This window comes from Eucalyptus grandis, chromosome 6, assembly GCF_016545825.1.
Source record: "Eucalyptus grandis isolate ANBG69807.140 chromosome 6, ASM1654582v1, whole genome shotgun sequence".
NCBI lineage: Eukaryota > Viridiplantae > Streptophyta > Magnoliopsida > Myrtales > Myrtaceae > Eucalyptus > Eucalyptus grandis.
The window spans coordinates 6,906,324-6,915,961 of NC_052617.1; the positions used below are offsets into that span (position 1 = coordinate 6,906,324).

General features: G+C 42.3%; 1 protein-coding gene across 5 annotated transcripts; it reads left to right on the forward strand.

Moving 5' to 3' along the window:
* Window positions 1–1,078: 1,078 nt before the first annotated feature.
* LOC104448140 lies at window positions 1,079–7,412 on the forward strand. 5 transcript variants are annotated; one of them, XM_039315815.1, is made up of 14 exons: window positions 1,079–1,165; window positions 2,105–2,460; window positions 2,756–2,922; window positions 3,150–3,207; window positions 3,829–3,944; window positions 4,137–4,344; window positions 4,431–4,704; window positions 4,783–4,849; window positions 4,932–4,992; window positions 5,067–5,145; window positions 5,262–5,352; window positions 5,438–5,767; window positions 5,853–6,062; window positions 6,146–7,412. In XM_039315815.1, exons 2-14 carry the CDS (start codon window positions 2,337–2,339, stop codon window positions 6,590–6,592), a joined length of 2,232 nt encoding a protein of 743 aa, XP_039171749.1. In that variant the 5' UTR covers window positions 1,079–1,165; window positions 2,105–2,336; the 3' UTR covers window positions 6,593–7,412. The 5 variants fall into 5 exon arrangements, with proteins under 5 accessions (XP_039171749.1, XP_039171748.1, XP_039171746.1 ...); XM_039315814.1 differs by having other exon boundaries at window positions 1,164–1,299; XM_039315812.1 differs by lacking the exon at window positions 1,079–1,165 and adding an exon at window positions 1,183–2,014.
* Window positions 7,413–9,638: the final 2,226 nt, after the last annotated feature.

The following is a 9,638-nucleotide window of genomic DNA, read 5'->3' on the forward strand; positions in this document are numbered from 1 at the left end:
CATCGATCGCTGCCATCGGCCGTCCAGGCTCGTCTGGTACCGGTACCATGTCTGAAGCCGCCACCATCTCTCTCTTTCTCTCTTGCGCGCCCGGGAAACTCGTAGAAACTTTGCTTATATGTTAATATAGAAATTTACCTTATTGATGGAAGAGCGGCTCGGGCAATCCGAAATACGAAATGGATAGATTTGGGTAAGGCTATTTCCTTTGAGAAATGATTTATTAGCTTTGTTTAAGAATGGCAGCTAACACGTGTAGGCCCTAGCTCTAATTGACGCGAGGATTCATCGATCTTGGATTTGACCAACGCAAAGTAGTAAAACTTCACATGCTAAAAGGTAATGGAGTAGGTTGGCCTAGGGTACATGCTCTAGCTTTGGGTCCAATTAAGAAGTTTTCAGAAATCTCTCTAGAGAGGAATGGCGAGCATTTTATATTCCGTTAGAAAATGATTATTTTTAACGTTGAATATTACTAAAAATAAGAAGAGATTATTGAGTTTTTTTCGCAATCATACTAAAAAATAACAACAATCATGAAGTCTCTTTATATAAAATATGTAGTAAGGCAATGTAAATCAAACTCGTAATCTCGTGATGGATGGATCAGGCCTTTCGAGTCGTCCGTTGTGTTTCGTAACAATTTGTCACATTTTCTCATACGAACTCCATTGGAGCAAAGGGGAAGCGCTGATACTACTTTGAGCACGATCATCCACGTGGCAAACATCTAGGGATCGTAGTCAACCGACGCCGTCCGATCGGGCGACCGAAGTCCTGTCAAAGCTGAGCACGCCCGCACCGGATCCGGACCTAGCCAAATCCCGGGGGTTAGTATGTGGTGTGACCCTGCATGGACTGCGAACTGGACACGTTACCGGGCGAGGAGGACGAGAAGGCGGAAGCGGAAAAAAGGCCAAGGCGCGACGGCGGCGTTTCCCCTCGAGGATCGTCCGACGTGGCCGACACGTCGGACGTCTTGATGATTCTGGCGAGGCGGCGAGCGAGGTCGGAAAGTCGTGAGGAGAGGGAGAGAGGGGGGGGTGGGGATGACGCTAAAATGGAAATGGGGTGGTTGCATATGTAAATGCGAATGTCTGAGTTATCGCAAGAGACCCTTTTTCGGTGGGCGTGCGAGAGAGAGAAGAGAGAGAGAGTTTTGGGGGTAAGTGATTCTCGCGAATCAGAGAGAATTTGCAGTTTCGGCTCTTGGGAAGAGGAGCAGGGATGTTCCCGTTTCTCCGCCGTCTCGCGTGCGGGATTCACTGCTCTGTTCCTTCTTGCGTTTCTTGATTCTGGGTTCGGATCGAAACCGGATGATTCTTTGCTTTCGTCCTCAAAGCTCGGATTTTGGCTCTTGCCATGTTTTGTTTTGCTTCTTCTGCCTTTTCTTGTATGGCTAGAATCTGTCTGCGGTGCGAATAAATTCTTGGTGGTTTCTCGGGTCTGGTGCAACCCCCCTGTGGACTGCGACTGATTGGGGAAAATCTCACATTCGTAATTGTGATAATTAAGGGGTTGATTTGGAAGGAAAAGAGAGAGAGAGAGAGAGAGAGAGAGAGAGAGAGAGAGCCACAGGTCTTTTGGACGATCTCCTCTGTACGTTCCGGAACTTTTGCATGAATCAAGATTACTTCTTCACGAGTGTTTTGAGAGCAATCCCTTCGTCTTCTTTTTTCCACTTTTTTTAAAGCTTTTTGTGTACGAATGCCTACTGAACGAACCCTTTTACTGTCTCTCTCTACCTCTCTCTCTCTCTCTCTCTCCTTATCTGTTCTCTCTACCTCTCTCTGATTAATTTGACGGAGAATCAGATTCTCAGAACACGAGGAACGGGTTGCGCTTCTTTTTGGCCTCGTCTTTACCAATTTCCCCTCCTCTTTTTAACATTTCTCTCCAGTTAATACGCGCTGCTTCTTGCTCCAGTACTTATCTCTACCTCTATCTCTACCTCTCCCTCCGTCTCTGCCTCTCTATCTCTCTCCCTCTCTGCCAAAGCCAGCACTTGTGCTCTGTATTCACATTTCTCTGCCTTTCCTGCTTTTCATGTAACTCTTTATGGAAAAACTCCAGTCCAACTGATCTGCAAACTCCTGCTTTTCAGAGCCGCATAGTTGTTAGCACCACGGAAGAGGAGGAGGAGAAGCGAGGCGGGTAGATCTGGTTCCGGCTTGGAGTTCGTTTCTCGGACGCGACGACAACTTCCTGTGAGCCAACGAAGCCGCTTTCGCTAAAATCAGGGGGAAAAGGTTGAGAAAAGAAAAAGAAAAAGAAGGGCAGGAAACAAAATTTAATGAGAGCGCTGTCGTTGTTGTCTCACTCGCGTCGACTCGGAAATGGACAAGACTCGCGACGCGATGCGTAAGGCCAGTCGGTCCTCCCCTGCGAAGCGACACTTCGATGACCAACCTCTCAGAACTCACCGCAGCACCAGCGCCAAAGACAACAACATCTTCTCTGGTAAATTCCAATCTCCTCCAATTGATAATAACGAGGATTTTTTCTTTCTTTTTCTTTTCGCTTATGTTGAAAGTTTGGCGTGTTGTCATATTTTTTCGAACCGCCGGATTTCTGGTCCTACCGATTTACATGTCCTTTTCTCGCGACGAAACAGAGCTGCCATTTGTGGCGTTTTTGTCGTTTCGGTTCTGAGTAGACTCGTGTCCGGTCCGGTGATGAGAGGTTTCTTGCTAAGATAATGCTTTCTTTTTTGTTATCTGGTGGTGGTGGTGGGGTGCTTTTCCTTTCCTTGTAGCTTTGGAGAGGTCGAAGAGGGAGAAGCTCAAGAAGCTGAGCTCTGTTTGCGAGAAGAGTGGGCGCTTCGTGGACGGCGAGATGAAGAAGGGCCCTCATGCGTCCCCCAGGGAAGGAGATGGGGTCGAATTTGCTGGCGCCGCGAAGAAATTGAAGCTTCCCAAAAAGGTGCTTGTCCATCTCGAAGCTGCTGCTGTTACTGTTCTTGTCCCCTCTTCCATCACCCTCTTCTCTTCTCTTCTCATTTTCTCGCCCTCTGCTCCTGAATTTGTGACATAATGCATGCGAAACTGAAACGGGCCATCGGCTCGCGTTCGTTTCTTGAATTCGAGCTATTAATTTCGTGTCGAATCGTGTGGCGATTGACGTCTTTAAAATGTGGTCGGGACGTACAGTTGTTGGGCGACTGCAATGCCGTCGACAAGGCCTCTGTTCCACGGAAGCTCCGGTCAGGTGTGCTCCTTTTCCTTTCCTTTCCCTTTGCTTGCGAGCCATAAAAGCGTTTGTCTTTGCTTCTTTCGTGTTGGATTTTTTTCCCGTATTCTCTTTTGCCCCGATCTTGGTGTTTGTATTGATTGATTGGTTGCGCCATTATGCTTCACATTAACTGCTTGGCGACCCCAGCTGGTGTTTAAATTCGGTGTGCTTTAGGTGGGTCTTGTGAGAAGTTTCTCACTTTTGTGTTTTGTGCGCTTTAGTTTGATGGATTGGAATTGAAGCAAAATTGAAAGCTTCAACCTTTTTTAGTGTTTTGGCCTTTCCCACTTTTGCCCTTTTTGTTTCTTTTAATGGACGCCAAGATTCTTGCGTGCCTTCTCTAGTCACGGTAGTAATTTACTATTTCCTTTGCTGCGACTTTCCAAGTGCATTGATGCTCTTAAAAATGATGTTGTAACGTTTGAGATTTGTCGTCTTTTCTTCTCTATCTGAACTTTGCTTTTTCCCACCCCGGAAGATCACCTTTTCTTTTCCATGGGACGCAAAAGTTTGAGATGAATAGGAAAGTGAAGGAAAGATCTTGATTGATATCTGAGGCATCTGTTATGTGGATATGACTTTGCTTTGCATTCGCAGCCATGAAGAAACGCAATTGTGAATCTCTCTCTCCAACTTTGCCCGATTCGAAGAAGACGAGCCATTCAGTGCGTGGAGGCGAATCACACAAAAAGAATGGCGTAAAGAAGTTCAAAGTGAGCTGTAAACTTAGTGCATTTCCTTTTTTTGTCCTTTTCTTTTGTGGAGAACTTAATCAAAGACCAGATAGAACATTCACTTTTTCTTAACACTCAAAGCTGGTTCTATGGATTCTTTTGCATACTTTTGCTCTATTTGCGACTATAGATTCTTGGGACCAATTACACTTCTAACGGATAACTTTGCAGAAGGAAAGAAATCCAGGCTGGTCCCCAAGAGCTGCTATTTCTGGGTCCATCACAAAAGATGAGGAGGAAGTGGCCGAGGCCTTGTATGCATTGGCTGGTATATCTCCCAACAATGCCACTAATGATAACACATTGGGCAGTGATTCTTTGAAAGATGGTCATTGTGGAGCTGTCCCTGAAGTTACAGAAAATTCAACACTTTCAAAAGGTTTGCCATAATAATCTTGTCCGGTGTCTTTAGATTATTTTATCTTTTAGTGCATTTACTGATGTGCAAATTACCAAATTCCACAGTTGCACAAGGAGAGTTGGACTCGGATGTCCTGGCTGCTAGAGATAACGACGAGAAATCATCTAAAGAAACCACAAAGACCATTTCTTTGAGTGAACCTAATTTGACTGAACAACCCGTTTTGCCCGGCAGTGCGGACCACCTTGATGGTTCCAATAGTAATACTGAAGCTAAACTGCAAGAAACACCTCCATGGTCTAAGAGCGAACAAAGCTGTGAGAAATTGCACAGTGCTTGTGGTTTAAGCTTCACAACTGAGTTTGGCCTTGCCTATCGGTAAGATGTAGTCCGGCTAACAATAGCTCTCTCTCTCTCTCTCTCTCTCCATCCTGAAATTCTTCTTTGTACTCTCAGGTTTAAGCAGCCTGATGAGATGGCTCCCTCAGTCTCTCTGGGAAAGCAAGAAAATAATTACCCCATGGTGAGCATGATAATCTTGTTTGATCTTTCTATAGTGAGAGACTTTTGTTGAAAATAAAATAATCACAAAATTACATTTTCAGGCAGCAATTACTGGAAACCAATTGGAGCACCGGGACATGTTTAAGAACTCCAAGAATGATTGTATGTAGGATTGTGAATGTCTCACTATCTTGTTTAGTAGTTTTAACTGAGCTTTTAGTAATGAGAATAAGCAGTTGCTTCTGTGATTGAAGGTACCACCTGGTCGCTGTGCACGTCATCTACAAATTCTAATGAGGCCAACATTCTCTTGCGGTGAGTTCTTTTACCTTTTCTATATTGGCCATTCCCAATCCATATCTTTCCATCAGCTTCTTTTCCATTCTTTTGTCTATTCCTCTTTTATTCTCATTCTCTCTTTCACCACACAGGTCTCGTCCAGTCAAGATTCCTCCCTGGTTGGATGCTGCTGCCTGTTTTACGAAGCCAGGCTCAGTGAATACATGCTTGTCAACCCAAAAGGTGAAAAAGGACATGTCATCTGCATTGATCTCATTTGCTTCTGAGGTGTAATTGGCTGATTAACTGAATGATACATGTTTCACAGGTTTTCCCCACCCCAGCTGATAAAAGGCCTTGGAAGAGGTGTGCAGCTCATGTGCAGATATGTCACCTCATTCGGTTATTACAAACGGAAAAGAGTAAAGACAGCCTGCTACAGCCTAAGAAAATAAAACAAGACGAAGACAGGAAGCAGGAACAATTTGCCCAAACCAGCCTAAACGGGTTTAATGGAGGCTTTTCCGCTTCTGGCATAGAGTCGTACACTCAAAGGAGAATTGATGAGGTTAGAAGTGTTGCCCTTCTGCCAACGAACCACATTCAAGATAGGCAGGTCGCATGTCCACCTTCAATAGTCCCCAAATCAGAGAAGCTGGTCAGCTCATCATGTCTTCCTTCATTAACCTTTTCCATTTTTCTCCTTCTTTCCCTTCATCCTTATTCCTGATCAGTCTCTGCAGACTTTCGATTTCCTCTCTCTCTCTGCTGGAGGTGGTGGGGTAAATTCCAGGAATACCAGTGGTAGTGCCGGACGAGTAGACAAGTCAGAAGCTCGCTCCCAACTCAGTTTTCCTTTTGTCGATTCTCTTACTCAACGACATATCTCCACTGGTCAAAATCATTATTTGTCTACTTACTGCGACCAGCTCTCAGCAGTAGCATTGCAGCAGGTTTGCTTCTTGCTGGGAACATTCATTCATTGTCTATAATTGTGTCACTATATGTCAACAATCAGCTTGCAATTTTGTTCTAGGGCCAGATGCAGCTACCTGGCTTCCTCGGCAGTTCTGGATCTCCGTCTGTGCTTAACGGGCTAATGTTTTCAGCAAAGGAACAACATCAACAGCTGCTTTGGGCAGCCCAAGTATCAGCTCAGTGCAAGCCAGTGGCTGTGGCCAATTCCAAGACCATGGCTCAGTATCCTGGTTGGCAAGGTGGAATACGAGGGTGTCCTACCCTGATCCCACGTTCTCAAGCAGTCCTTCCTCCTTCACCTTCCGCGCTTGAAGTACTTGGCCCTAAATACGCTCCCATGCCAAATCATCTTCATCACCAGCTTCCTTCCCTTAATTCATCAGTACCTCCTCACGGCATAAAAAGGCAAGACCACCATCCCCACTCTGTATACCAAGAAACCACGGCCCGGTTTTACACCGGTGGCTCATTGCCATTGCAGCTACTATGCAACGAGCGCCTTTGAAGTGGGGTATGCGACTTTGAGTTGAGCTGCTGGATGCTCTTCAACTTTGAGATAAGCAAAATCAAAATTGAGCTCCCATGGACAATGTGTGTTGGACTCTGATCAGTGGCCCATTATCGACCAGTTGAAGTAGTGGTGAAGAATGAGGACGGGCTTGTATGCAAGTGGGGCATAATCAATGTCACCATAACTTGACTCTTATAAGAAGCGCAGAAGTGCAGATCGATTGGAGAAAAGTTGAGGCTTCATCAGTGAGATTAATAAAATTAGACGACATAAGAGGTGGCTCAACCTCTGAAAAGATCCCTCTCTCGGTGTTTTGAGTTCTTATCTCGTTCGGCTGCGGGAGAAGCTACAGTTTCGCTCTTATACTTCAACGGCTTCTGCAAACTTTAGTTAATCTTATCTACCTATAGAACCATTTTGTCCCTGCTGTTCCGCATATGATGTACAGGTCAGGCACTCTGGCTCATGTTAATACTTTGTCAGAGGTGCTAAAGCTGCTGAAGGAAGACTCGGAGGAAGAGGAACGATTCTTCAAATGCTGAATTGCTTGTATGGAGTCTTAAGTAGAGAGCTTGAATTTTCAATAGTCAAAACGGTAGGACATTTCTTTTTGCAAAACCTTAGATATATTTCACTTGTAGATATTTCGATGACGATCGGATTTTCATATATTTCACATGTGTATGTTTTGATGACGATCAGCTTTCAGTCAGGGGCTAAAAGGCTACGTTCCTCATGGTAATGAATTATATGATGAGAAAATATGTCGTGTGGTAGGTTTAAGATTCTTATGAAGTGATGTTGTTTCTTCTTACAGCAATAAAAATCACGTGTGACGCCGCATAATGTATGAGTCTCCCTTGTTAAATTCATCGAAACTTATCGCATCGCATTTTGTCGCCAAAAGAAATTTATCGTATTATATTAGTTTCTGGTTAAAAACTCAACTGAAATTTAGCATGGAGCGTCGCATTTCAAGGAAAATAAAAACATACATATTAACGGAAGATTTGCTAAAGATTTATGTTCCTTTTTTCTAATATTTGGTGTATCTCTTATTATCGATTTGGATTTACTTTTTATTTTTTGGTTAGCATAATATTTGGCGTATCTCTTAGAATTAGCCAGATGCATAGATCTTTTCCTTCCTTTTCTTTTTTGTTAGGCAATATGTTGTATAAATATTTGTACTATGCGTCAAGCAATACAAGTAAATTATGATTCATTTCATGGTATTAGAGCTAAAGATCTCGTGTTCAAATCTTACCAGGTACCATTTGCCTCTCCAATCAAATTTCCATAATTAGTATTAGGCAAAAGACTATATTAAGAGTAAAGGAGAGTGTTAGAATAGTTAAACAATAAATCACACGCTTTTATTTAATAACTTAAATTTTTAAAATAATTAACAATGGTATTACAAAATTTCACAATACATGAACAAGAATATTTAAATAATAAACCACACGCCTTTATCTAATAGCTAAAGTTTTAAAAATAGTTAGTAGTAGTTTTCAAAATCTTATAATGTTGAACGAGTGAAGTTAGAATGAGAAATCTGGTGACGACGGTCGAGTTGCTTCAGTTGAGACGTCGCTCTCGATTGGGCTTTAGGCAAGTGGAGAATACCAGAGGATCTTCCAATTCACTCCATGAGAGCCTGCAGATTGTCTGCCTAAAGGGGTTCTTCATTTTGGCTTTGATCTCTCTCTCTCTCTCTCTAGCTTAAAGGCTCTGGCTTGAGGATGGTCCTTCCCTCTTGCTCGGTAATCATGTGCCCCCAGGAAGACTCTTTAGCATTTCGGCGGAATTATGAAGATGGATTTGTCCATCCCAACACCTGTGCTATAAGAGCCTTTTTACCAAGTTTAGGTCTGGAAAGCAGCTCCCATGATTCGACTACGACCATTTCAAAGCAAGCGTGGTGACTCCACCATCGGTAATTGCCGTAATCCATGATATGAACAAGCCACCATTTGATGGCTAAAAAAGCAAAGAGAGAAACAAATAAAAAAAATAAAAATAGAAAATCATAACTTTGGGTACTTTATTTTTGGTCAATTAACTTTGAGTACTTAAAAGGTGTGTTTCATCATTAGTACAAGAAAAACTTAATGAAAGGGCTTGTACTCGTGTTAAGGCTACTTTCATTTCACGGAAATAGCATTTATTTCACGGAAAATGAATTAGTCAAAGAAAATGTTTTCCTTTATTGAAAAAAATACTTTCAAAAGTGAGGAAAATGTTTTCTATTTATAGAAAGTGAAAAATGTTTTTCATAACTTCTACCACCATACTTTCTTTCACAAAACACATTTTCACTTTATTTTTATGTTTTTTCTTTTTTTAATGGAGGTTTTACTTTTTCTTTAACTTTTTTTTTTAATTTTCTTTTTCTTCCTTAACCTTGGTTGGTTGTTGATAATGGCGACGGCTAGCAATCAGCCATAGGCCAGCTCGAGACTTGTCGACCTAGGGCAAGGCCGGAACTCACCAATGTCCGGTTGCCGGCAATCGCCAATACCAAGGAAGAAGCAATAATAATAATAATAATAATAATAATAATAATAATAATAATAATAATAATAATTTAAAATATCGATTTAAAAAATTAAAACTATAAAAATTATTAAAAATGAATGCATGATTTTCTTATTCGAATGGTGGAAAATAATTTTCTAATTTATTTTTAAATTTCAGCAAAACATAAGAAAATAGGATTATTTTCGGGAAAATAACTTCGAAAAATAAATTCTGAAAATATCATATTTTTCACGAAATGAATAGAGGCTAGGTAATAGTAAGGTTCCTCTATAATGCAAGATCAGGCACTTAAATCACCGCGACTACTGAAGGAAATATTCCGCATATACATGTGTGTGTGTGTATATACATGCACGTTGCATACAAAGAGCTGATGAAGAGCCCACCAGAGAGATCCGTAAGATGAAGACGACGTTTGACCCACCACCCCTGTTCACCTTCTGGAAAATTTTTAACAGAATACCAGTGAAGTGGACGCCAAGGAAAGGAGCCTCCT